General features: G+C 36.9%; 1 protein-coding gene across 8 annotated transcripts in view; it reads left to right on the forward strand.

Annotated features, from left to right (window-relative positions):
* The window catches only part of LCLAT1 (lysocardiolipin acyltransferase 1), a 119,696-nt gene that overhangs the window by 51,759 nt on the left and 40,301 nt on the right, over positions 1-27,636 (forward strand). For all 8 annotated transcript variants that reach the window (XM_042789751.1, XM_042789756.1, XM_042789752.1 and 5 more), the window contains 2 exons: positions 5,367-5,513; positions 14,235-14,351. In XM_042789751.1, the coding sequence (XP_042645685.1) occupies positions 5,367-5,513; positions 14,235-14,351 (264 nt within the window). The remainder of the gene's footprint in view (positions 1-5,366; positions 5,514-14,234; positions 14,352-27,636) is intronic.

The raw sequence follows: 27,636 nt of genomic DNA on the forward strand, positions 1-27,636 counted from the left end.
TATTTTATGCGGCAAAACACCTGGAATAACAAACTGTTAATGGACCCAAATGTTTGTATATGGTGGGATCATGTACTTCTGAGTGATTTCCCTTATTAAGCCTAGATGTCTGGTTCCCTGTTGCCTCAAAAGCCCTGATCAGGACTAGACCTCTGTTGAATGCAGCCACACTGAATAATGCTTTTATTTTTGACCAAGATAATGCTATGAAAAATCAGTGAATAATGCAGTGGAAGAAAAGTGGGAGGATGAATTAATATAATAACAAAACCTCATAGTTAGGGCTTCTACTTTCCTGATTGTTTCTGTAGTTTTGAGTCTTTTATTGAATTTGCCTGTGGAGGGGCTTAGTATTATTATCTGTTCTGTTACACTGCTATAGGAAATACATAAATACCATTTTCTTGATGTGTGTATATTTGCTTTCAATATCAGCCATAATACTGCTCTTACAGAGGCATGACATTTTGGGGGATATCTAATTTCTGAGATACTTATAAAAATTAACATAAAACTGTGATACAAATCCAAGCAAAGACTTTTTTTTTTTTTTTTTTTGGCACAACTCTCCTCTTTCTCTTTTGTTCATTGCCACCTTCATTCCTAGTATCTACTTACTCCCAAATTACCTTTGCAATGAAAACACACTTAAGAAATTTCAGCTTCAAGTGTTATTTTCTTCTAAAGGATTTTGGGGTGGGGAAAATAGAAGTGCAGAGTCTTAGAATTTAAAAAGCTTTATACTTGCAGCTAGCATTTTTAATACAGTGCTGTGAATTCTCAACCTGCATAAGCTATAATTTGCTTTATCCCCAAGGCGGTAAGGAAATTCTTATGTACAGCTCACTTCTCTAGTTCAATAGCAGGCTTTCCTTTTTGTGTAATTTTTTTCTGTGTAGCATTATGTCCTGATAGAATGCATATCATTAATGTGCATGTTTTATTTGAGATTTGAAGCTGCCTTTTTAAAATTTTTCAGCTCTGAAAAGATGATTTAAAGGTCAGTGTGGCTAGCTACTCTACCAGTAAGGTTTTATGCTGCTATTCTACAATTTTGAACAAGAGCTGTGCAGTGTGATGCTTTTTGTATATTTTTCCAAGCAATGCTAGTTATCCAAAATGTCAACTCCTACAAGATGACTATTTTATCAAAGAAATGGAGTGGCAATGTTATGATTTCTTTAGCTTCACCATTTCTCTGCCATGTTTTTGTAATCGATGATTACTCAATCTGCAAATCAAAAGGCAACCATTTTTCCCCAGTCACGTGAATGCTGTCTTTGCTAGGAAAATTCCTATTGCCCAGGAGCTTTTAGATAACAAAAAACTGTTGAAAAAGAACAAACTATAATTACTTTTGTTGAACAATATGTTGTCCTAAAGTTAACAGTAATTAACTGAACAGTGTGTCTCACTGCAGGCTGCACATGAGAAGGTACTTCCTTATGCTGCTTATTCACAAATTTTGCTGATGAGCTAAACCTTTCAGTTTGCTCAGTGCTTTACTGAATTCCTCCTGTTTCTCTGTGCATTCCCATTTGGATCCCACGTCGTGCCTTGGCCTTGTTACACACTGTGTTTCCAGCAGCACAATGCAGACACGCTGTGGAATGGAAATCAAAGTGAGAGCTGTTTTTGCTTTGCTCAGGGGTGTGCATCTGCAAGCCTGCGCTGGGTTTCCTTTTCCCTTTCCTGATCGAATCTGGTGGGATGGCGAGACATGTAAACAGCAGACATTCTCGCCCGCTGGTACATGGTCCAGGGGTTTGGTTAAAGGCAGTAATTCATGTTTTGTTGTCTTTCACTGAGGGCCTTAAAGCTTGAGCAAATGTGGAAGATTCTCCCAGTTTCATTGATGGTAGTTTGGCAGTGTTCTGTGCTGGGGTAAGTGGGGAAGGAAACCTAGGTCCTTTGCTGTTACTCATCTGACTGTTAGATAATCTGTTTTTATTTGAGTAGTCAGGACTCTCTTATCTAATTACTCTCTTATCTAATTAGATATACATTTAAAGATAGAGAAATTCTTCTAGAATGCTGGATGTTATCTATTGGAAAGGTTAAAACATCAAACCCATTGTTTATTTTAAAAGCAGGATGCCTCCCAACTCCCTTCCCTCTCTCTCTTTCTTCCTCATCCCTGACACCTTACTGTCACTACATTACTGCCTCTGTTTAATTTTTCATAGCCAGTATGTAACACCATCACTTAGAACAGGAATGGGAAACTACTTCACTATATCCTCTGCTTTAAGGCAGTTTAGTCAGTTAAAATACGAGTCACCCCAGCCACGGCTTTCTTGGTAGCTAAAGGTGTTCGTAATTTGGTGTTCACAGTGCTGTTAAAGAATGATTGCTAGCGTTTATATGTAAGTTTCCATACAATTTAAAGCCTTGTGCTACATGAATAAAAGTAGGGGAGAGGGTGGGATCTGGCAGTGAGGTTTTTTTCCGTGCTCCCTGTTATGAACTAAAATCACTCTTCGTAAGGAGCTGCTGACCTGGGAAAGTAGCAGGCTTCCCAAGTGAGCATTGATTTTGCTTCTCGCTTCCCTTCTTTTTCTGCCTATGGATTCTGTTGCAATGAGAACACAAGGACTGAGTAATTTAGGCCTTACGTGCAATACCACACAATGAAATGGTTTAGCACAGTACAGGTTTTGCATAAACTCATTTAGGCATAGTGTGTAGGGTACATAAAACATACAAAAGGTCTGAGTTGAGAGGTAGGAACGATTGCAAAACACTAAAACCACAGCACAACTTTCCTAACTTCTATGTACTTTTCCACTACGTCCCATGGAGCATCTACATTCTCAGAGTTGTAAATGGTGTGGAACAAGGCATGTCTGTTTCTGCTTAGAGGGCTTTTTTCCTTTGTTGTGTCCATTTTTATGAATTTGATTTGAGATGAGGTATCACGGAATATCTCAAACTGGAAGGGACCCATAAGGATCATCAAGTCCAACTCCCTGCTTCTTGCAGGACTACCTAAAGCTAAACCATATGACTAAGAGCATCATACAGATGCTTCTTGAACTCTGACGGGCTTTGTGCCATGACCACTTCCCTGGGGAGCCTGTTCCAGTGATTGACCACCCTCTCGGTGAAGAGCCTTTTTCACTGTCCAATGTGAAGTTCCCCTGATGCGGCTTCATACCATCATCTCCATATATTTTCTAGAGGAACCAAATGCTTTAGTATTATTTGGTATTTGGCAACATTTGGTATGAAAAGATGTCCTCTTTGTATAACACAATGACAAGTGTGAAGACGAAGTCCTGATCAGTTCAATTTAAAATACTGGGTTTGCACCCTTGTAGTGAAATGTATTGTAGCAGTAACAGATGATTAAATGCCAGAAGAAAGCACAGTTAAATTACATAAGTTTTTTTTCAGTTACTTTAAAATTGGCCTTTATTTTTTCCTGCAAATGATTTATATAAATATGGATAGCCTCTATTAATAAAGCTGTACTGATATTTCATGACACTGCACATGTGGGAATATGATACATGCATAGATCCGCATAAAATGTTGTGGTCAAAGTTTAGTTTTGTTTACAGAGGGTTTTTAACAAGTACACTGTGCAAATTTGGTAAGATTTGCTGAGACTGGATTCTGGGAATTTCTTTTTAAAATTCATATAACCACTTCCAGTATTAAGCTATCTGGATATCATTCATTATCTGAATATCTGAGACTCATTAGGTCCAAACTGCAGAAGGCATGTTAGTTATGCATGCTCCATCTGTTTAGTTGACTTAAAAATAAAAAGTATCTACCCCATGCTACAGGTTACAAATCTTTAACAATACAATTAATGTTCATAACCAATACAGAAGAGATTATGCAGCTTGTTCAATGCATTATCCAGGCTGACTGATTTATGAATCTGATTTAAAAATTCATTACTTTAATAAGGGATTTTTCTAGCATATGGTCCACGTAAGATGTAGCCACAAACACAATAGAAGGGAATCCCTCTAAAGAGGAGCTGAAATAATGTGCAAAAATAATGTGCTTTAAGTCACCAGCAAAGGAAAAACAGAGTTTGAGAACTGTGGAGAGCAAAGAGGAGAATGGGAAGCTGTGGTGTTTTCTCTTTGATGTGGAATATCTATCTGCAGGTTTTCTGATGAGATCCAAGCTAGCCAAGTACAGTGGTAAGGCAGTGTCATTCTCCTCTGAGCCCTGTTTAACAAGGGAGAATCGTGGGCATGTGGTGGAAGAGGAGCACTGATTTTTCATCCTGCTGTCTGAAATAGCAGACAGAACTTCTACTACTGTGTGATGTACTATATACGAAATTGTGCCAAAAAAGCCAAGAGTATTTTTTAAAGATAATAGCGTGTGACCCCTGAGGTGCAGGCTCAGCATCAGTTTTATTTAACTACATGACATTGTCAGTTTGATGTCAGGCTGTAAATCTTCACAGTTGTCTTGTGTATTAATACAAGCAAGTGGATATACATCAAATTTTTCTGTAATCAGGTGTAAAGAACAACTTGTATTTTGTTCTATCAGTAATGAAAATTATAAGAAGGTATATGTAATAAAGCCCCTGAAGCAATAGATGTTTTCTAAACAATGCACGTGGTTAACATGCACTACTAAGGGCAACTATCTCTGTATAATGCAGCTTTCTTTTATCCCGGAGTGCCTTGCTAAGGTGTTTGTCTGCAGGGGTAGTGCCTTCCCTTGAGCAAATCAATGTTACAGTGATTAAGGATTTTATAGTGAGGACCACCTCACAGAATCATAGAATCGTTTAGGTTGGAAAAGACCTTTAAGATCATCAGTCCAACTGTTAAGGTAGCACTGCCAAGTCCACCACTAAACCATCTCCCTAATTGCCTCATCTACACATCCATTGAATACCTCCAGGGATGGTGACTCAGCCGCTTCCCTGGGCAGCCTGTTCCTGTGCTTGATAACCCTTTAGGTGGAAAAATTTTTCCTAATATCCAATCTAGACCTCCCCTGGTACAACTTGAGGCGACATCCCCTTGTCCTATCTCTTGTTACTTGGGAAGAGAGACTGACACCCACCTCGCTACAACCTCCTTTCATGACAGCATTGACCCTATTATTGCTCTCTGGAAAGCTTTTCAAACTCCAGTAGCTTTTGAGTTTTGCAAAACCATAGCCATTCCAAATTTATTTAGGTTTATTTATTTAGATTATGTATTCTTTTGCTTCCTATACAAAACAAGGTAACCAAGTGCTCTTAATCAGAGGTGAGGACAGGTTGGCAACAAATAAAACATTGTGTCTAACACAACTTGTAAAATATTTTTGAATAATAGACACTGTGGAAGTATTGGAGTGAAATGTTACTAAAGGTAACATTTTTTTTTAAACTTTAGGCTGGGCGATGCAGGTTGCTGCCTTTGTTTTCATTCAGAGAAAGTGGGAAGATGACAAGAGTCACTTTGAAAAAATGCTGGATTATTTCTGTGACATTCGTGAACCATTACAACTCCTCATCTTTCCGGAAGGAACTGATCTCACAGGTAGGCTGAAGATTTACATTTGTCACCTTCTCGTGGAATGCTTAACATGGAAATTCTTTGTTGTTTATGGAAATAGTTAAAAAAAGTTCAAGGCAGAAGCAAGACTGGGTTCTCATGGACAGTAGAAATTATAGTTAATGTTCATATGTGCTGATTCACTTGAGAGGCACAGACGTATTTCCACTGAGAGGCTTTGCCGGTCTTCTTGAAATAACTGTTACTTTTCAAAACATCTGATGATTGAAATGGCTTTGTATTAGTACTGTATGTACATTGCATTAGCAAAAGTAGGTTTCAAGACCTGGAATAAATCACTTGCATGTTCCTGTTTTCCATATTGGTGGGGCAAACAGTGCAAGATCATTTCAGACCTGTGGAAGGGTGATTGAAGAGGAGAACTAATGATTCTATTTGATTTCCTGCCTAATGTTTTAAGAGGAGAAAATGGAGATACTTGTTCCTTAGGCCATGTAAGCAGTCTGTATTTGCCTCTATAAGAAAAATATTTCCTTAAAACAAATGTTGACATTATCGTAAGGGTAAATTTAACAAGTTAGATCCTGTAGCATTAATTCTTAAGGAAATATGTACCTTACTATAGATATCTTACGGCATCAGTTGCAAACTGCTAACCAGTGTTGAAGATTACTGCCAATACATGAAAACATTGTATGAATGTTCTGTGGTGGTTCATGCCTGCAGCATGATTTGATAAGCATCATCTTTAAATAGAAAATCAATTACAATTATACTTCTAGTTTATTTAAAAGATTTTACTATACTTTCCGCTGCAGATATTCTCAAGTCATATTTTATTGCAATGCCAGATCAGTAAGTACTAGACACAGCATAAAAATAACAAACATATACTGCTATTTTTTCTTATGTATTCCCAATATCCTTAAAAATGGATATGTATAGTATTCAGATGCTGTCATACTGTAGGGAAATGTCATCACTTGATCAGCCTTCCTAAAAGAGAATAAAATCATTGTATATTCTTGAACTGTTTCACATGGTATCTCTTGTTGAATTAGTTATTTTGTATCTAAAATTAGGAAGAAGGGTGGAAATTACCTCACTTTTTTTTTTTTTCTTTGTATTCATGAAAAACTGTCCCCCTCCTAGCTCTGAATTGTGAGATAAAATCTTTGTCCCATTCATTCTAGTCAGGAGACTCTTCCTTGGGTCGCTGAAACTCTCTCTGAACAGGTGTTTCCATCTCAAGATGACTGAAAGAATTGGATTGTTTGTCATTTATTCCATAAATTATGTATACCTTCTAATCCCTCCCAATATTCTTCAGAGACGACAGATTTTAAATAACTGAGGAAGTTTCATACTGCTGTTTTAAAGAAGAATTAGGTGAGGACCGAGCCAGCCCCAGGGTGTTAACACTTGTGCTGCAGTGTCCCAGAGGCAGTGGTGGGGATGCTCCCCCCTGAATGTGGAGTTGCTTAAGGAAACAGGTTTTTCTCTCCACTGTTGTAACTGAATTAAATGACTTAGACTAAATTTAAGTATATGCTTTTGTTACCATCCACTGAGAAATTAATGCAGACAAGATTCTTCACTTAATATTAAAAAATTCTTTAATTGGATTTCTGAACACAGATTTTTGACAGTTTTTTTTTTTTTCCTAAGGTATTTCTGCTGTTCTGGTTTTCCTTCCTCATACGTGTGTAACACGTACTGTTTAACTTTGCAGTATCAAAGGGATATTCGCACTAAATGGGTGGTGATCATTTCCCCCTGGTTTGTTGAGCAGTCCAGGAAGGAAGGAGTGCGGTGGGAAGGACGGAGCGATGGACAGAGAAGACATGTTAAATTATTCCAGAGTTTGGCACTCTTACTTGCCATCAGTAATGCATGCCATCTTGATACTATATTTATGTATAATAAGATGTATAGAGGCAGGCAAAACCCGGGGGTTTTTCTGTGCCAGTAAATAGCTCTCCCCATCTAATTGTCTTCACGGGAAACGTTAGCTCATATATTTTAAAATATTATAGGAGATGGGGGAAAATCCCTTGACGAGTTAATCCTGACCAAGCAATAAGTTTATACCATATGAGAATGATAGAACTTGATAATGTATTTTGTATAACATTCTGAAAAAGTGATTTTCAGAAAACTGTCATGTTATTGACATATTAGGACCTATTGCAACCTCATGTTCCACCTATTAGAATAAGAAATAAACCGCAATTTGTTCTGAGTGGTCACTCAATATCCTAGGGAACATTTTGCAAAAAATAGAGGCAGTGGCTCTTGTTTTCTGACCAAATTCCCAAACTGCTAATTATTTCTGAAAACAAAATGCTTCTGGTGCTTAACAATGAAAAATAATATTCTACATGTACTTCACTGAAAAACGGAATTGCTGTGCAGCTCTGTGCTACTATCATGTTTTAATCCTCTGAGTGGCTGCAGGTCAATGCTAGATTTACACCTCTTTAAAAGAAATTGTATAATTTTTCATTTATTCAAGAATGAAAGATTTCAAAGAAATATAAAGTATGATTGTATTTATACTGACTTCAAGTTGGTGAGGTACTTTGCAGTGGAAGATGCTATGTAAATACATTTTAGAAATAGTAATGCAATGAACCCTGAACAATGTATTTGCAGACTAGATATATAGGGTCTGAGGTAATAATTATATACTTATTTCTGATAGGTTGCTCATCTTTTCACTCTGGAGAACTGCAAGGTTAAAGCTAAGTGCATCAGAGGTATTTTATTGCAATTGCTTAAAAAGAGGCAATCAGCAGATAAATGTATAGCCAGACTTTCTGAAGCCCTGAAGAAAACAAAGCAACCATGTCTAGTACTTCTGGAAAGCTGGAATACAACCCTCCACTGTACTTGTTATTTTGTTTTTCCTTGATGTTCCTTATAAGAGTCTTTGTAGTAATTCTTCAGAAAGCAGTAACAAAAATAAAGTTGCTGTATTACTCTGCATCTGTTAAAGCCTCGTTTCCTATGGATTTATGTCTGCATCTCTATACATGGTCTCTTCTTCGCTCCAACTTCACCTTTTTTCTTGTGTTTCCTTCTGTGTGACATTTCCTCCACAAATCTTTTGCTGCTGTCTCGGCAAGAGTCATCGTGTGCTGTGGCTTATCCTCACCAATACTTGCGTTATCCGATGGGCCACTGCGTGCTGTGCTGAGAGCCCTGGCAGGCTAAATACCTGTGGAGCCTGCCCTGGCTTTTCCCCTTATTAAGATCTCTACTCTTGAAGGCTCCCCTTTACTCAGCCTTTTTTTTTTTTTTTTCTAAAATTTCTGTGAGGCTTAATATCTTCGAATCTCTTGTCCCTGTCAAACTTGGTTTGCAGGTGGCAATAGCTTCAAAAGGTGAGGGGAGCAGGTGGACAGAGGTGTGATTGCACAGACCTTCTTTCCTTGCACAGCTGAAAACCAAGTAGGAAAGCTTGCTAGAGCCCAGATTTTGGCAGGAATGTTGTGATGTGGATCACATATAATATTCCATCTGGAAGGTAATAGTGAACTGCAATTGGATTTTCCTCTTTTCTGGTAAATGTGATGTACTTTGGTAATGCAAAAAATATCACTCAGAAGCACTGGTAGAGATTGATTTAACATGTCATAGTTTAAAAGTAGCACAAGTAAGAACAACTGCTTAACTTTTAAAAAAGATACTAACTGTGAGCCAATATAGCTTTTATGCTTTATATGCAAACCTCTAATAGATAAATGAGGATTTTTTTCTTTTTTTTGAAAGACACTTTTGGAGTACTCGTTTATTCTTTCACTGTCTGGCACCAATATAATTTGAGAGTTACTTGAAGTCATAGAATTGCATGCTTTTATCGCAGGTCAGATTAAAGGAGAAGGTATTAATATTTAAATTTCAGTGCACTAGTGCTAGCAAAAAAGAAAACCAAACAGTTGAGAATTGATCAGAAATAGTTGTATTAAAGTTGTCAGAATCAGCTTTCAAGTATGGTAATGAGGGAAGTCTATAATTCTTTTGGGTGTTGTCCAGCAGAGCGCATGAGCCTGGACAGTGTTGAATAAGTAAAAGCACGTGAGCTTGTTTGTTGAAGAGTAGTTAATACTGCATACTTACTTTATGGGGAGCACGGATTCAGCTTTTTGTCGGGTACAGATCTTGAAGCTTTAGTTCCAAATACTCTTCAGACTCACACTAATGCAGCTTGTTACTGCATTATGGCTTTCATCAAAGTCAAATTCTAGAGATTTTTGTTTGAATTCGAAACTATCCTGCAAATGAAAAATATAATTTGACTTTGAAAAAAAATGAATTTGTTCGCTTTATCTGCTGGTTTTCAGGAGCAAAAGCAATTTAACTTCCTAAAAATCTGCAACTCAAAAATCAAGAAAATATGTTAGCATATTTTTTTCCTCCAGTTACTTTAAATGAAATTCTGAAGTGTAGTGCTTCTAGAAAGTGCTGACTTTCTGAGCTTTTCCAGTAATTTAAAAATGTAATAAATTGGATTTGCCCACATATTTTTGACATAAATGGGAAAAAATGTAATGAAATGATGTACCAAAAGCAGCACAGGAGCAAAAAAAAAAACACCAACCAAAAAAACGGTAAGAGGTTATAGCCAGAACTCTTAAATTCTTGTTCTTTTGTGTATTTTGACAGTTGCTCTGCAGTATTGTCTAAAGAGTCAAATAAATAGGATTCTTGTACATGTCACCGCCCCAAAGAACATAGCCTCTAAAAGGCAACATGTATTAGCTGAAGGAGACAGGGGAGGAAGGAGAGGCAAGTCAGTGCAAGACCAGAGGAGACAGAGCATGAAGTGGTTCAGGATCAGGAAAGGTCCCACAATACCCTCTATTATTAACCTGGCTGCTTTCTATAAAAATAGATTATTCTACTTTTTCTTTTTTATCATAGGAGCAAATGGAACCAACGAGTTAAAATGTAAAATACACCTAATAGGAGTGATGAGCAAAAACTCGAGGTAGATTTACTTTGGCTTAAATACAGCGTAAGAAAGAAAATACTTTTTTTCTAGAAAGCAATGCTTACTCATATTTTTCAGAGAGAATAAGCACAAGGGGGCATTACCCTTAGCCAAATGATGTGTGCAACCTTTTGGGAATGAGGAGACCCAACCTGAGTTCATTTCCAGTCCCTGCTTCAAGAGCTGCTTTATGCAATTTGTGGTAGTTGGTTGGAAGCAAAGGAGGGAACATATGTTTCCTCTTTTTAAGGAAGTGTTTTCACCATCAGGCTTATAAAGGCATCTTTCACTCTTTTTTTTTATTCTTTCACCTAAGAATCTTATAATCTGGACTGCAGAATGATGAGGTATCTGCATAAATTTTGCAGCGCCGACAGCGTAGCCTGGTCTATTGATTAAGGGATTTTAAAGAGGTGTGTGATGTGAGAATTCCCTCAGGTAGGAGAAGATATAAAAAGGGGTTTCTAATACCCTGAATCAGTTTTCTAACCTTGAGGTTTCATATAATGGGGAATATCCCATTTTCTGCCTTTTGTTGAATCCAGTTCTGAGCAGGAGACTTGCTCTGAGTTTCCCCCAGAAGGTTTAGGCACAAGTGTCTCGCACAAGGATCCCAAACGGCAGTTGGCACCAAGGTGCTTACATCAAATGAGATGTCAGTGCATTTGTTTGTAAGTAATAGCAGAGTAAGAAACTGTTTTCATCAAATGCTGAGAGTAGCAGAAGGGGGAGGAAAGGCATTATTTTTACTTCTTGGTAGAGTGGAGGCATATCCTATCCTTGCTTTCAGGATAGCATCAAAATCCTTTGACCTTCCTGATTTGCTGTAATAAATATTGTTTAATGCACAAAGACCTGTGGCTTGATAGTTGTTAGGAAGGGAAACAGGAGATGACTTTTCCAGATGACAGTGATCATTGTATTAGCTGGGAGCGTTATTCTAGTTCTAAAATCCCATTACACTAGGGTCATGCAAAAGGGGAAGGGAACAATCTCTGTTATATAAAACTTACAGTCCAGAGGCAAGACAGGGATACAAACACCAGGAAATAGCTGAATAGTGTTGGCCGGTGTGCCAGTGTCCAGCTGTTCACATGTTTTTAGAAAGGCATTGTAGTAAAGGGAAATTAGGAAGATGTTTTGCAGATGTTTACAGTGAGTTCTTTCCAAGTGCAGGGAGGTGCACTGAGAGGAGGTTTGAAGATGATTGCTTCAAGGCAATGGGCAGTGGAGGCTCCAAACCTTTTCTGCAACATCAGTTAGATCTTGCTCAGAAAATGAAACTACTCATTTACTCTTTGGTTTTCCTGTGGTGCAAGTAGGAGTTTGTTTTCGTGCTCCCTCTGAAAGAAAGTGCTAGTGAGCAGACATATGGAGAGGGTTTTTCTGAGTGCTTATTAACTGTGCAGTTTGAGATGCTTAAGACTTAGATTTATTTATTTTTTTCAGACTGCTTAACTTTATGTAGACTTACATGGCGCTTGTGTCTCAAAACTTTGATTGACTTGATTTGCAGATTGCAGATGTTCCAAAGTGAAACCCAAACTTGGATATGCAGAAAATGACAAAGATACTTCCTCTGCCCTTTGGAAGAAACAATGCATTAGCTTAAAAACTTCGTGATAAATCAATTTAAAACGTTTTACTTGAATCACTACAGAATCTGGAAAAGAACTCTTGACTTGTATACTTTTTATAGGAACACTCTTGGTGATCAATGTCATTTCTTAGAAAATAAAGAGTTTAAGTGCAATGCAATTATGTCTAAGAGGTAGAATTTGGCTTTTTGGAGGAACATTTAATAAGTACCAGATTACTCTTGCCTTTTCTGCTATTCCAAGTCTTGCTCATGACTCACTTTGCAAGTTTTGCCACTGCAGAAGTAGAGGCCCTAGAGGCAAGTTTGCTTTGCTGATTCAGAAGAGTCCATTTTCAGCACTGAATGGAGTAGTAGTTGAGCAGACAAAAATAGATACTCTGATCATGTGGTTAAAGACATAATGCATATGTCCAAGGAAAGATAAATTTAAGTTACATAGCCAAGTGTAATTTTAGTATTTCACACATTCTTTAATTTTAGCAACACTTTTTGGAGATGTGATATTTTCAAGTATTTGTACATTTTGGCAATTTGGCAAGAATTAAATCTTTGGATACTCTGCTGAATCATTTGCTTGGCTACTGTGCAACAGTCTTCCTTTCCTCCAAATCACATGGTCAGGAAATCAGTGCACTACATCTTCAGGGTTGCATACATGAAAAGCAGTACTCTTATGCGTGGAAACAGTGGTCACAGGAAAAAAATACTCAGTATACTGATATGCTATGGCATTTATTAATAGGTAGATAGTACTTCAGGAGGGACACCTACATTCTTTGATAAACAAAGAGATCATGTGATTTAGGAAAAAAACGTGCAGGAAAGTTGCATTACTGCAGAAAGGACATCTCTCATTACTGTTGATTTGTCCTCTAATGCTATTGTTCCTTTACAGGAAAAATGATGATTGTAAGGGGAAGGACTTACCTAAAAGTATCAATTCTGTTAAATTATTAAGCTGCAATATGTTTTTCATTATTTTATCTCCCATCTCTGTTAAGGTTGACTGTGGACACTTAACAAAAGAGCTGTTTCTGCTTGAAAAATATGATCTATTGCTCAGTCAATGATTTTGCTCCATAGATTGATTGCTGGGATTTTGTCTTTTAAATCACCTATAAAACTATATAAATAAAAGTTATTTAATAAGTTAGTTGATCAAATTGATTATTTTTTTTCCATGTTGCCAAGGGAACATTGCATGTGTCCATTGCCCTTTGGCCTGGGGGAGGCACAGCAGTACCCGCAATTGAGGAGTAAGTGTAGCCAGCAAAGTCTGTTTGGCTGCTTGGCAGAGCCTCCTGCACATCACTGGGGAACAAATTGCTTCCTCTCCACCTGTCTTCAGAAGTTTTCGCTTTACCGTGTCCTTGTCTTCCTTGCTTAGCAGGCTCTGTTAGCAACTGGCTCTGAAAAGCCTTTGTTTGGTTTTCTCGTGAGAGACTTCTTTTTGCCAGAGGTTTGACAAGTACTTGTCATGGCGTTTGGCCACGCTGTTTTCCAAATGCCTTGCATGTACTCTGTGGACAGGAGCAAGCGTGTGTTGTGACACTGGGCAGTTGGTTGAAAAATTAAAAAAGCAGGGTATGTATATGCAGTGCAAGTCGATGACTAAAATGGATCAAGTTCAGAATGAAGATGTAAAGTGCCATTTTAATGTATTAGATTAACTGTTTTCCTCCATTCAATGTTTTCTTTCAAAAATAAGTTTAACGTGGTTAAATGTTGACCTCAAGGTATTTCTGTACATAATATCAAACCTATATTACTATCCATTGTATCTTTTGATTTTTAAAAAAAGTCACTTAGTACTCATTTAACAGTAACGTGTTGAAGTGTTCAAAGATTCATTAATAGATTTTAATTTATAGACTTCAGACTGCATTTGATAAACATGGAAGATTTATGATTATTTTCTAAAGTGAGATGAGAGGGTAGAAAGACTTTTCTTGCCATCCGCATTGCTCTTCCTCATACCGTGCTGTAGCCAGCGGAAAGCACACTCGCGGTCTGCCTCCATCTCAAAAGCTGTTGCCCATTCATACTGTGTGAGCTGCTGTTGTACTGTTCCTGTCGTATAATAATTATGTTTAATTCTTGGTCTACATGCACACTAATAGAAAATGGTGCTTTTTATTCTCTCCTTCAGCCAATACCAAAGCCCGCAGTAATGAATTTGCTGAAAAGAATGGATTTCAAAAATATGAGTATGTCTTACATCCGCGAACTACTGGATTCACTTTTGTGGTTGAGCGTCTAAGGGAAGGTAATCCTGCTATGTATTTTTATATGTTCTTTTCTTCATTTAAGATAATGAATCTCACCCAGGCTGTAGAAGCCGATGTTCACAAAACTGCTTGAAATAATTTCAGAAAAACTTTGTATCCTGATCACAACAAAAGTCCTTGCTTGCAGCCCTACTTAAAATGATTTTAACATGGAGAGATTTGAGAGTTGGTAACAGACACTAATGTCATCAGGAGATATGCAGGATGAAAACATCATTTTCAGGTTTTTTTTTTTTAAATATTGTAGCTTGTTTAGCAGTTTACCTCAGCTGCCCAGTGCTGCCAGCTTGTTCAGGTGATGGTCGCTTGGAGAAGCTGCATAAAGTAGGAATTGTGCTGCTTGAGAGAGTGGTGGGTAAGAGAACATGTGATACTTGCTTTTTACCTAGAAATGGTCTTGCATCCCTGTATTAATCTGGGGGTAGAGATTGAATCCACATTATCAGGGGAACAGAGTATAAAGATGTGATTGCTTGTTATATTGAGATGTCTGTGGGTTGTTTTGGGAATGAGCATTTTGCTGAGATTTGAGGCCATAACGGTGTAACCATTAAATAATACTGATGTGGCAGTGATTCAAATACAGATGATTGAGTGTTTGCAGCATATATGAATGTATGATTTAAATGTGTACAGTAGATATGAAGTGACTTATTTATAGGCTAGTTCTTCAGGGAAAAGTGATTCTAGATCTTTAACACATGGTTATTCTGACTGCCAGAGGAAGACGTTTGAGATTACTGAAAAGAATAAGGGCCTGCTGGTACATTTTTTTTCCCTTGCTGGAACCCTTGCTTGGATTTTAGAAGCAGAGGTGGCTTGCATTTTGCCTGATTCTAACTAAACAGATATCCTAAAATCAACATAAACATTCTGATATATTGTCCAGCTGGACTATACTAACTGGACCCTATTTTTATTGGACATTCAGTGGTGAACATCTTAGATTATCATCTGTCTTGAATGTTTATTACTTAATTTGCTGTAGTAAAAAAATTTGCCACATACACAATTTTAAAAGCTTGTTTTACTTAAAACTTCCCAGCACTAAGTTAACCTAGCGAATAATATTTCTAGCCTGGAATAAATTTTCAGTTAAAAGAATTTTTTCCACTCGGAATATTATCAACTTAAAAAAAGTATTTTCTATTTGCTGCAGAAACGAACTTTGTGGTTATACAGTCATTTTCTAATTTTATAAAAATGCTTTTCTCTTCTATTTCTGTATGAGGGATCTATGCAAATTAGGCTATTGGTTTATAAAAAGGGAAATATTTGAGACTGGTTAACTGATTTTATGCAGTGCAAAGCTGGGGAAAAAATAAAAAACATTCCTAGACTATTTATTTTTGTCCAGTCTTTCAGATGCATTTAAGTCCTGCTTTTCTTTAAGGCAGGCAAATATTATATGAAATATTAATGTCCCTTTAGCATTGAATTTACTAGGTGTTGGGTACTTTGATAGGCTTTATAAGCTATATGTATTATGACTGTATGCTATTATGTAGTAAATTATGTGTGAGAAGGTAATTCAACTAGTATTTTAAAATACTTAGTTATTACTAATTTAAGAATTAGTTTTCAGTTGTTTGCAAGTGTGCCAAGTATGGACCATTTGCGTTCAAATTTTTTTTTTCGTGGACAATCTAACTGTAGTTGCTTGCCTTTAAAACACTTCAGTATATTATATACCTGCAGATATATATATTTTTTCATTTGTACAATACAGATGTCCAGGTAGATTTTCAGATATGGATGGCACAGTTGGTACCTAGCGTTATTGTGCAGCTCTGGTTTGACTTACTATTTATACTGTTAGAATGCCTTTTTTACAATTCTAATTTCTGATACTAGCCATAATAAAGAAAACCAAGCTTGTTAAGGATATTGTGTTAACATGAGTCCCTGTTTCTGGATTGTCCTAACGCTACAATAGTAGCAACAGAACCATAAAACCAGATTTGTTTGCTTTTTTCCTGCTTATACTGCAAGCATAAAGCAGTGTATGTGACTTTAACATGCAGGAGGGAGTGGTGGAGATTTTAACATCTTGTTTACATCTTCAAAAGTATTTTGGGGCATAGATGACAACCTTATTGCCCTATAGCTCTCATGTGAATACATTCTGGCTCATGGCTGTTTTCCATTCCTAAGGCTCAAGTGTCTTTACTTCAGGCCTGAGTACATTATTTTGGTCCAAAAATAGGTTGATGAAGAGAGGGGGGAAATGTCATTAGAAGTTTAACTGCTTTTCAAATGTTGAAAAAACTAATTTAATTTGGCAAGAACCCTGATTAATATGCATCACAAACTGTAGCATGAAAGAATTACCTGTTATTACAGAAAAATTACTATTAGTGACCCTGCTGAATAAGAAATGAAAAATCAGGGAAAAAATAACCTTCAGTAAAATATTCCGTGTATCTCTGTGGGAAAGAATCTTCCTAGAGGAAGCACTGTCTGCACCCTGACAGCATAATTTGGGCAGCTAGCAGTCCTTTGCTTTCCATAGGTGGCAAAAATTTCTAAACCATGAGAATGGATTTTTGCCAGTGATGACCAACAGTCAAATTCCTCTGGCTGCCTTCTTACTCTTCTATGGTCATTATTTCAACTATTTGACCTCTTTTTCCCCTAGATGCTGCTATGATGGTTTCTAAGTTATTGCTGAGATTATGAAAGCTAATTAAAAAAAAAATCTATATAACATCCACTAAAAAAAGCAGTAAAAGTTGTTCAGGCAATACATCTCGTTGGCTTTTGAGTCTCTTTTTTTTCTTTCCCACATTCTAGCTCTTCATCAGTGATAGCTCTTACCCCTCAGCTGGCTCTTCTAAACAGAAACCCATGTAAAAGCTGACTGTTTTTTCCTTTCATTATGCTCAGGTGCCAAGACAGTGAAAATATTATTTTATTTGTAAATTATCACATTACTGATTTCTCATTCATATAAACCTTAGAATCATCCAAGGGTAAACACAGGCTACGAACATGCTTTAGATGTATAATTAATAATATACTCAGGAGAATGAGGGCTTGTTGCTGATTTTGAAGCAAGAAGACGACATAAGTTTGATTCAGCACTGATTTTTGGAGAAGTATGTTCCTTTAGCTCAATTATAATTTTAAGTACGATGGTTTAATACAATGTCATTGTTTGTGCATGGTAAGAGAAAACACAGTATAGACATCAGAATGCAAAGAAGGAAAGACTGCATGGTAGCTTGGTGAGGTCAGCTTGCTACCTGATACGCAGTGTAGAGTGTTACCTGAAGATGTGGAAGTAAGAGAGGAAAAAAAATTTTAGTAAGGACTGATGAAGATGGAAAAGTATTAAACATATTTAAGTTAAATATAGATTTAACAAAATATATGCATTTTTCACCCCTGCAAGATGATCATCCTTCTTGGGAGTGATTGTTGAATTTCTAGTCAATTGTGACAGTCTCTGCAACATGTAAAGCAGGTTTGTAAGATTCTTCATTAATCTTTACTGATGCATGTTACTCAAAATAGCATGAGCCCTTTTTTTCTAACATGCTTTAAAGTTTGCTTCTGCAAACACTTTGGTTCTTGTCTATCAAATTACTTAAAGTGTACGAGCTCAATTAATTACACATTTTCTTAATGCTGAAGCAAACTTAATCACTTTGATTACTTAATGTGGCAGCCAGAGGAATTACCCTGTGGAAGACCAAACCTTTGTTTGCCAAACTGAACACTGCAGTCCCAAGTACTATCACATCTGGTTAGTTGGCTATAGATGTAAAGCAAAGAGAAATAAAATCATTGATTTGCTTCCCTCTAATTCTGTTCATTTGGTCAAGTATATCATTTGTATTGCCTCAGGTGTTATGAATCCTGGTTTCAATAAGCAATATTACTAGAGCTTTATGCTGTATTTCTTTGGGGAACAAAGGTGGGCATTTTTGGAAAGACAAGAGTTAGAACATGTGAATGAATAACAGAAAAGGAACTCTAGATGCCAAAATGAAGATTGGTCACAACTTTTTTTTTTTTTTTTTAAACTCATCATCATGTGCCTCTAACTATCTTTTAAAATCATATTTAATCTTTTTTTTTAAGCCTGAAACTTTGAATAGATGTTATCTATGGAGTTATTTTTGGCAGAACTTGAGTTAAGGCAAAACATCTCCTCTAACAAAATGTGGGATTTCGAAAATGACAGAAATGTGTAGGAATTTATATAAGAATGTTCTATAAGCATGCCTTTAACAATGTTAATTAAAAACATTTATGGTTTATATAATGCTATTGAAGATCTAGTCTGTGAGATCCTTTGGTGAATGGTCAGGATTTTACTCAGAAATTAAGGATAGGTTTTCAGGCCTGGTTGTATTCTATAAAGTTTTTGCTGAAGTGCCAAATGACATTGAAAGTTCAGATGGCTTGGATGTTCAGTTTCAAAGAGATGGAAAATATAATACTAGTTGATTTGCTTCAGTGTTGTCTGGATTCATTGAATTACATATATTATCTTGGCATAATATCTGTAATTGTAGCCAAATAGTCTGTCAAGAGAAAATAGTTGTTTACGAATGTTTTCTTAAAATTGCTTCATGGCTTTTAAGTAATATCTCAGGACTAAATAGTATGTGTTAAGACAGAGCTCAGATTTTAAAGCATCTTTAGAAGATTATTCATACTTTTGCAGACAACCATTTCTGCCAACATTAAAATTTAACTGACCTCTTTTTGACACTTCTATATCCAGCAATTTAATAGCTGGATACATTGGACTGGATGTTCCTATTATGGGGTTTATGTTTTATAGTGTGATGAAGAGTCAGAATTATTTGCCTTTATAGTATTTCAGTTTCAGATTTATTTCTGGTTTGTAATTAGCCAACTGAAGAAAATATTGCAGATAACAGCTGCCAACTGCAGCATTCTAAAATAAAAAAAAGATACAAATTGAACATGCTTGCCTTCGTTGCATATCCTTACTGATGGAGAGAAACTGTGATTCTCATCCTGTTTCCGTGATTGGTTCAAAATTGATAGTTTTGCCCCAAAATAACTGTTTATATGCACACAAACAGAAATCAGTCTGTATCTTCTACTGTTTATACCTGAGTTTTACAGTTGTGCAGTATTTTAGTAGTTACATGCAAGTATCCCAATCTGTCTCATTGCTAGAACAGGAAAATTGTATTTAGGTATTCAATCAAGGATATCTATGTATAGCTATATAAATATTTTAATCCTCTGACACCTGTTGACTATTTTGTAGATTCTGTATGCTTTTCTGGAGCTATATTATCCGTGTATGTGTATTCATGTACTTAATTCTTAATGCCACTTATTTGGTTTATGATACAATGTGCTTAGTTGGCACTTTTGAGCTAATAATCTAGGGAGACAGATTGTGATTTGCAGATTAATATATATCTAAGATAGTTAATAGAAGATGATGATCAGCAGTTCTTGAAAGCTGACATATGGTTTGGTTCACCTTCGCTGGGGTGTGAAGTAGCCAGAGCTACATAGCAGGTACTTGTCAGCAGCATCTGGATGACCTTGCTATGCCGAGAGAATATAGTAAATTCCTGTATAAAGCCCTAAAAAGCTTATGGACAGTCTTTAGGAGATGATTCTTTCCTGAGCCCTGCAATCATTACATGAGCAAAGGTCCTCAAATTTGACGTATTTGTGTAAATGGTGTGTAAAGTTGACACTCTCAATTTAGTAATTCATTAATGAGACCCTTCAACTTGAAGTAGCCAGAATATATTAGCTTCCAGAGCTTTTTATATAATCTGACTTTGAAAGACAGAGAGGCAGAAGGCTTCTTTTATAAGTGGATGAAATGTCACGACCGAATGTTACCATGATACTGCCAAAGGCTTGTCTTCTGGTGTAGATGATGCTTCTACTCTTGGCACAGTGATGTTCGAAGCACCTACAGTTTACAAGACAGATGCGATTTGTTCTTTCAATTGTAAATCAAAGTAATACCAATTTCTAAGTGTGTTATATTTGGGAGTTTTTTAAGTGAAAATTGATACAGGTGGAATATTCAGGTCTGTAATAGCTCTGTTCATTGACTGAAATGCTCAGGCTACGGTGGGTAGGATGAATGGATGTACGTATTAAATATACTGTTTTCTATTTTGATATACAGAGTTTCTGTCCTTTTCACAAATATTGGGTCTTGATCAAAGAAGTGTCTGCTGAATTACCTTCAGAGGTTTCATGTGCTCAAACTGAACCACATAAGCAGGACTTCAGCAGTTTTCAGGTTCATGCATAATTTGTTTTATGTGTAACAGAGGTACAGGACATAGAAAGGCCCCACGTCAAATGACAGTAAGGGTTAGGTCCATTGTTTTTAGTGAAAGGTAGCCTCTCTGTTTGTGACTGAACAGATTTCTGACTCCCAGAATGATATGCTGGGCCACTGGCAAAATTTCTGTGGGTTTTGGTGAGGCCAGAGTTTGCACACTGACCAGCACTGCCATCTCTCAGAGCTCTCTCTTGTGCTGGTTGCTTGGTTCATGTACAAACCAAACCCAGTCTCTTTTGGAAATAGGAAGATATAAGTGGCCACATGAGCATTAACATTAGGTCCTCAATCAACTAATTTCACCCATACGTCCATCAGATTTGCAGAGATTAAACAGCAACTCTAAACCATAGTTCCTCAGTGCAAGGAAATTCTTCTTGATGTGTGGGTTTGTGTTTTTTGTGTTTTTCTTCCTTTCTTCTGTGTGCACGTGTGCCTCCCAGAGTCATGTTACTAAGTAGACTGATACTCAGAAATTGCAGAGCTATTGTGAAAGAGATTTAAGCAATTCTTTTTAGCTGAAAATGGGGTATTAGAGCTTCACTGGATGCTGTTATAATTGAACTTATGCTTTTATGAGAATTAGATCCTGTGCATTAAATAGCATAGCCTTTGATACAAAAATACCAGTATGTAAATTGAAGCTTGCATACCTTTTATGCTTTTGTGTGTTGGTTGAAAATTTATAACAAATCAGTTAATTAAAAAAAAACCAAACCAAACCAAACCAAAAACAAAAACAAAAAAACCAAAAAACAAACAACAAAACCAAAGACGTTGTTCAAAAACATACTTTATTGCTAGACATGTCTGTGAAATTCAGCAATGCAGAAAATCGGGTGCAGGCTGTTGTGCTTTATTGCGTACACTGACAGTTGTCTCTGTAATCTGGAACGTGGGAAGGGGCAGCTTGACTTTTTCCAGAATCATGTTAACCGTTGATGATTACCATATCTTGCAAACATCTGCATGTGTTGGCTTTGATGTACTTCCCAGAATGAGCACCAGCTTTCTGTTAGATATTTTCTGGCCTTTGGTACACACTGAAGTTTCTGTTACTACCTCTTCTTTCATGTCTTAGTGGAGCAGTGTTCTGCACTACTCGCTCCACCTCTGTGGCAAACAGTCCATCATTTCAGCCCTCCTGGGAGGGATTTGTTTTTTCCAAACGATTCTTTTCTCTCAGCCCCCATCCTTTCCTCCTCCCATCCTCCACTGCTTTTGGGAAGGGAGCACAGCCTTTTACTGGAGGGTTTATGGTGGATCCATGTAAGAACCACTATCACCTGTAGTGTTTTCAGGTCGACATGTTGTTTGTCACCCATGCATCTGTGGTACTTACTGGAAATATTTCAGGTTTTACATTCTTGAGCCTATCAAGATCCATATGCTGAAATAACCTCCTTACACTCTCTTACATGTGAGTCACGGCTTGTGACAAGCGGATATACCACATGGTGGATCATTTTCTGTTTACCTCTTCACAGGTTACTAATAGTCACTGTGGTAACCGTATAAAAAAGTTATTATTTGCCAGCAGTTTGCCCCACAGTGGTATTAGAGGTTTCTACTGTTTTCGCATAACTCAGAATACACAGTATCTGTGGTAACGATGTGGTAATGTTTGGCAAATGTAGACTTTTTAATTGCTACAACTGGAGGCCTGAAATGATGTTAGCTCATCAGATTGCATACGTAGAATTGAAGCTTGTCCATGGATGAGTTCAGGAGAGATGATTGCCCGGTGAAAACTAGAATTATTTTCTTCAGAATTGAAAAGATGTCTCTGCTTTTTAATTTTTTTTTTTTTTTTTAAATCTAATGTTTATTTCCTCTTCAAGATATTTTTTAAAGATGTTTTTCTGGTTGTTTATGTACTTTGGCTAGACAGTGGACTGAGAGTGTGTAACAAAGTGTATTTGCTGGTCTAGACTTGGTCAGCATCTTTCTGGGTGTGCATTTTGAAAGGTCATTCATCTGACTGGAATGTTTATTTGGTTTGTTTTTTCCTATAACACCACTCACAGCAGCACAGTAAGTTTAGCACAGGGTCTTGCAATGTCATTGGTGCTCCCCTGATTCCGCATGAAACACCAAAGAGTCCATTTTGTGGGCTTGTTGACTACATCCTTGTGATGAGCTTGATGCTAATAAAGTATATTGAATACTGTAAGAATTGTGGAGGGGATTTGCAGTTTTGTCTCTGGCTACAGAGCTTTGTGGTTGTTTTTAAAGATTTAAGGCTGCAGGGCAGACAATAGGTGAGCCTCTGGTAAAGTCCAAGTTTATTAATTACTGCTCATTCTTGTCAGCCAATGATCCATGATTTTGCAGGTGATGTTGGTTGGGTTGATAGCATATTTAATTATTGCTGAAGTTGAAATTAATTCTTACAAACAGAGGAATAATATTGATACCTATTTATTTCACATGGCATTACCATATGCTCTACACAGCATACCAATTTCTTGGATCTGTTTATTAATAAGGCAGATAATTGCTTCAAGCAGTCTTGAGTAGAGAGGAGCCTAAATGTACTTTTTCTAGGACAAAATACTGCTTTTCAGCTAGGAGATGATGTTTCCTGATGTGTTTTATTAGAAAAATAGCAGCATCTAGAGGCTGAACAGACTAATCCTAAATCAGAGTCCCATTGTAGAGGAGATTCTCAATCATAATTTGATGGATTTCCCATTCTCGCACTTTTTGCAGATGCTAGCTGTTTTCATTTCCAGCAGCATTAAAGTTGCTGCAAATGTATTTTTTGTATTCCTGATATCACTTTTCTATATGAGTAATTGCTGGCAGGGGAGAAGGTCCGTGGAGTCTCATTTCAGTTACTGGAAATGTTGGAATTCTCAAGCTGTTCAGATATAGCCCCCAAATCTGTAAGATAATAATAAAACTTTCAATGTCCTCTACTCACAAAATTTGCTGCTTATATATCATTAAAACTTAAGTAGTTTTGTTTCTTTCATTCCTTTCTCCTGTTGCAGCTTCAGCTCTTCTTCTCTTTGCCCTCCTCCCAATCCCCTGCTCTTATTTTCAGGGTGTACAAAAATTAGCCCAGCATCATACTTTTCCAAGCTGACTCAGATCTCTGAGTTTGGCAATCTTTTGCTCCAGAGATGTTGAGAGCAGTGCCACATTCACAAGTCCTGGATGTTGCTATGGTACTGATACTGAAAAAACGAAAAACATCAGAGGGCAGAGGAGCTTGGGAAAAATTGTAGTAGAGTATAAATGCTTTCTAAAATAGATTCCTATCAAAACAGAAATTTCAGCATAAATTCAACTCTTCACCTCATTCATCACCTTATATATAATCTGAAATACTGCTGTCTTTAGTACTTATTTTGTCAACCTTTTCCTGAACTGCAGGATTCTGGAGGGCAAGAAGTAAGGTCTTGGCTCTCAGTGTTCTCACTAAACATTGGTAGATATAGGAAGGGTTTCCCTTTACTGCCTATGTGCCGTGCCAGTTATTTGAAGTGTTGTACAATGTGAATTAACTGTTATAATGAAGTATATTACAGGTATAGGGTTTGAATATATTTTCCCATAAATTAATTTTTTTGTGGAATGGCAACCAGTTAAGAATTGGAGGACTGTTTTTCAAATATATTTAATATGGTAGTGTCTCTCCCTAATTCTATTTCATACTCTTAAAAGCTAATAATATCTTAAAATAAGCATCTCTGAAATGTGTATCATCTATATTTAGACTTATGCAAAACTGTAATTTTGTTTGCGTTGGTACTCATTGTTGACCCTGCAGTGTAACAATAGAAGTGAGTGCTTTTGGTGATTATAAAACAGTTCCAGAAGTGGGGACCTGAGCAACCTCCTGGCTGGCTTGTTCCACTCACTGGTCCTTCACTGCGCTGCTTTGAAAGGAACGAGCCCGTCCTGATGGTTTCTGGCATTGTACAGACAGTAAGGACATCTATTAGGAGAAAAGCATAACATGCACAATAAATTAAAAGGAGAGACGTTTTCAAAAATGCTTCGGAGACTTTGGAATTTGTGAGCAATGGCACGTTTGCATTGGAAGTTACTATGGGTACTGATGTTGAAAAGCCAAACACACAGAGGGCAGACGTTAGGGACATAAGTACCATTTAAAATCCTATAAGAATTGGTGTTCTTTAAATCTGCTTGGATGCTTTTGAAAAAAATCTTCCCTCAAAAGGATTCTTTGCCTAAGTGCTCTCCAGGTTCATCCTGTCAGCAGCACCACTGTGCTTTAACCAGTCCTATTTCTGCCTTCACTTATCCAAAAAAAGCATTCCTTCCAAAAGACCTGAAAGCTCCCTGGCTTCCCTTATCAGCCCTTTGCTTTGCTGCTTTTGTAGCATGGATCAGAGAATTAAATGAAACATATGCTCAGCAGCTACGTGGCTCCTTCTTTCCTTCCCATTCTTCACATACTATCTGCTAGGGATAGGTATTTTGGTTTTGTACATTTGAAACAACCATCTCACTGGTATATTAGCATTGTTGAAGCAAGTAGCAGTTAAGCTGCAGCTGTCTCAAATAGTGCACTCTGCATGTCCACAGCATTGCAAATATTTAATAAACCTGTTAATAATACATTCCAAACCATACTGAGAGGCTGTAGAGATTCATCAGGATTTATGCTACCTGTGGTGCTAACAAATTCAGCTGACACTACACACTGAGATACGCACGTAAGCATGCACTCAATGTTAAAATATATACATAATTTCTGATTTATAATAGCGGTGTTGTGCATCAGGAGAGAACATTTTCCAAGGATTATTCTCCTCCCTGAAGAGATAAATTCTCTTGACTTTCAGTCCTGTGCCTCTCTGTATTCTGGCATGTTGTAATCAACCAGCAGCATATTCTTTTTCATGTCGTCTTGTTTGGATAGCACTGAACAGCACAGAATTCATTAAAACCAAACAGCCAAATACTGATAGAATATAATGAACCTGTGACACAAATGGTGGGTTTTTTTCCTGTAAGGTATGGTATATTGTATACATGCAGAGCTGTGTATATGTAGAGGAGTTTTGGTGGCTGATTTCTGTCTTTCTTGACTAACTGTCTAGGATGAGGATCATATTCTAAAACCTCATTAATATATTTGGAGAAAACAAATCTTACTTAGCCTTTGTGAATTTATGCAGTAAGGGTATATCCCCCATGATTTCTTTACAAGCAAAATGATTTTACTGTGCCACTTCCTCTGAGCTGACTGAAAGCACTGTGGCCACAGAAGGACTCTTTACACCCAAACTGAAGAGACTGTGGTAACAAAGCCAACATGGTTTTCAACTAGTCAAGACTATGAGCAAAGTGAGCTCACTTAGCCTGCAAAATATTCTGGGGTGTCCCCAAGCCAGTATAGCAGTGTTGTTCAGAATGAGTTTCACTGGCTGCTTGCTAGAGGTCCATTGATGCATCTTAGCTGGTCAAGAGAAGGAACTCAATTGATTAGGGAGACATCACTTTGAAAATGTTCCAGGATCCACTATTCGGATGCTCTATCTTGATCTATAAGTCAAATGGCCTCATAAGGCACTGCATCTTTTCAAAATAAAACAGGAAGAAAGTGTTGGACATTCAGATTGCATAACAAAATGCTGAGAAATAGGAATTTCAATAAGTGAGACTGAATGCAGCCCTCTTGTGGTGTACGCTTTTGATCGAGAGAACAACATTGTGTTTTGCCAGTCTGTTTTTTCCTTTGCTTAGAATGACAAACTTTTAACAATGTATTTGATGCTTTTTCACTTCAAATGGAAGAGGAGAAAGGAAAAAGAAAAAAAAAAAAAGTCAGAATGAAGAGCTTTTACTGGCAGAGCTCTAAAGTTGATCTGCTACACAAGAAGATACGAAGGAATAAAGCAACTTCCATAATCTGCAGTGTTCTCTAGAAGAGCCAGAGGAGTGGACCTGAAGAAGTGAACTGAGTTTCTTCCTAGGAGAAAGGTGGAATTTGGTAGTATCTGGTTGTAACTCCAGAATGTTGCCTTCATTTTCAGATATTCTGTACTAACTCTTTTACAGCTTTTATCTCAACTTTGCTTTCTTAAAATTTTGCTATCCAAAAACACATTCCTCAAGTATTTTCATGATATTAGTAGAAGAGTTGTGGCAAATACAAAAGGACAGAAGTAGTAGAGGTAGCTGAAATAAATGAGAGCAGATACTCAAATCCAAATCTTATAAATACAATAATGTGTTTTGTGTCCATGAGTAATCCAGAGTACACTTTAGAAAACAGTGCTATATCAAATGGGATATTTGAACATGGTTACATAATAAACATCTTATAGCACTCAAATTTTGTTCTCTTAAAAAAAATAAATAAAAACCACAAAAGTTTTTCTAATTTTAAAGTTATATGCTTCTTTGCTGACTTTCATTACTAAACTGTACTTCTAATTTATGAGGCAGAAATGTTATGTTGCTTTTTCCTCCCTGGAATTTGCTATGTGTATCTGGTGTGGACAAAAATCAAGAGTTATCTTGAAAAGGAGCACCAGTGTAGTTTTAATCCCAGAAGTATGACACTTCACAAAAATGTTTCTCTGAAAAAAAAAAAACCAAACACACTAAGAAACCAATTATAAACAAATAAGAACATAAGCAATATGCTGGTAAGCTTCTGTCATAAAATAAACAAAGACTGTTGAGAACTGCATATGAAATATATTTTGTCTGCTACTTAGCACACACTGTAGCTGAAATGGAAAATTGTGTCGAGCTGAATGATAGCACTAAGTGAATTGGCATTTGCAATTAGTTTTCCAGTGGTTTGGCTGTATTAATAATGCAGCAGAAGGACAGGATATCCTTCAACTAAGTCAGTATGAAAAAAGGTTTTCATTAGCATTACAATGAACTCTGAGAACTAGGTATTCTTGCTCACTGGAAAACAGGTTTGGGGAAGCAAATTTCATGTTTGAAAATGTTTGGTGAAT

This window comes from Tyto alba, unplaced genomic scaffold (assembly GCF_018691265.1).
Source record: "Tyto alba isolate M040663 unplaced genomic scaffold, T.alba_DEE_v4.0 Super-Scaffold_16, whole genome shotgun sequence".
Classification (NCBI taxonomy): Eukaryota; Metazoa; Chordata; class Aves; order Strigiformes; family Tytonidae; genus Tyto; species Tyto alba.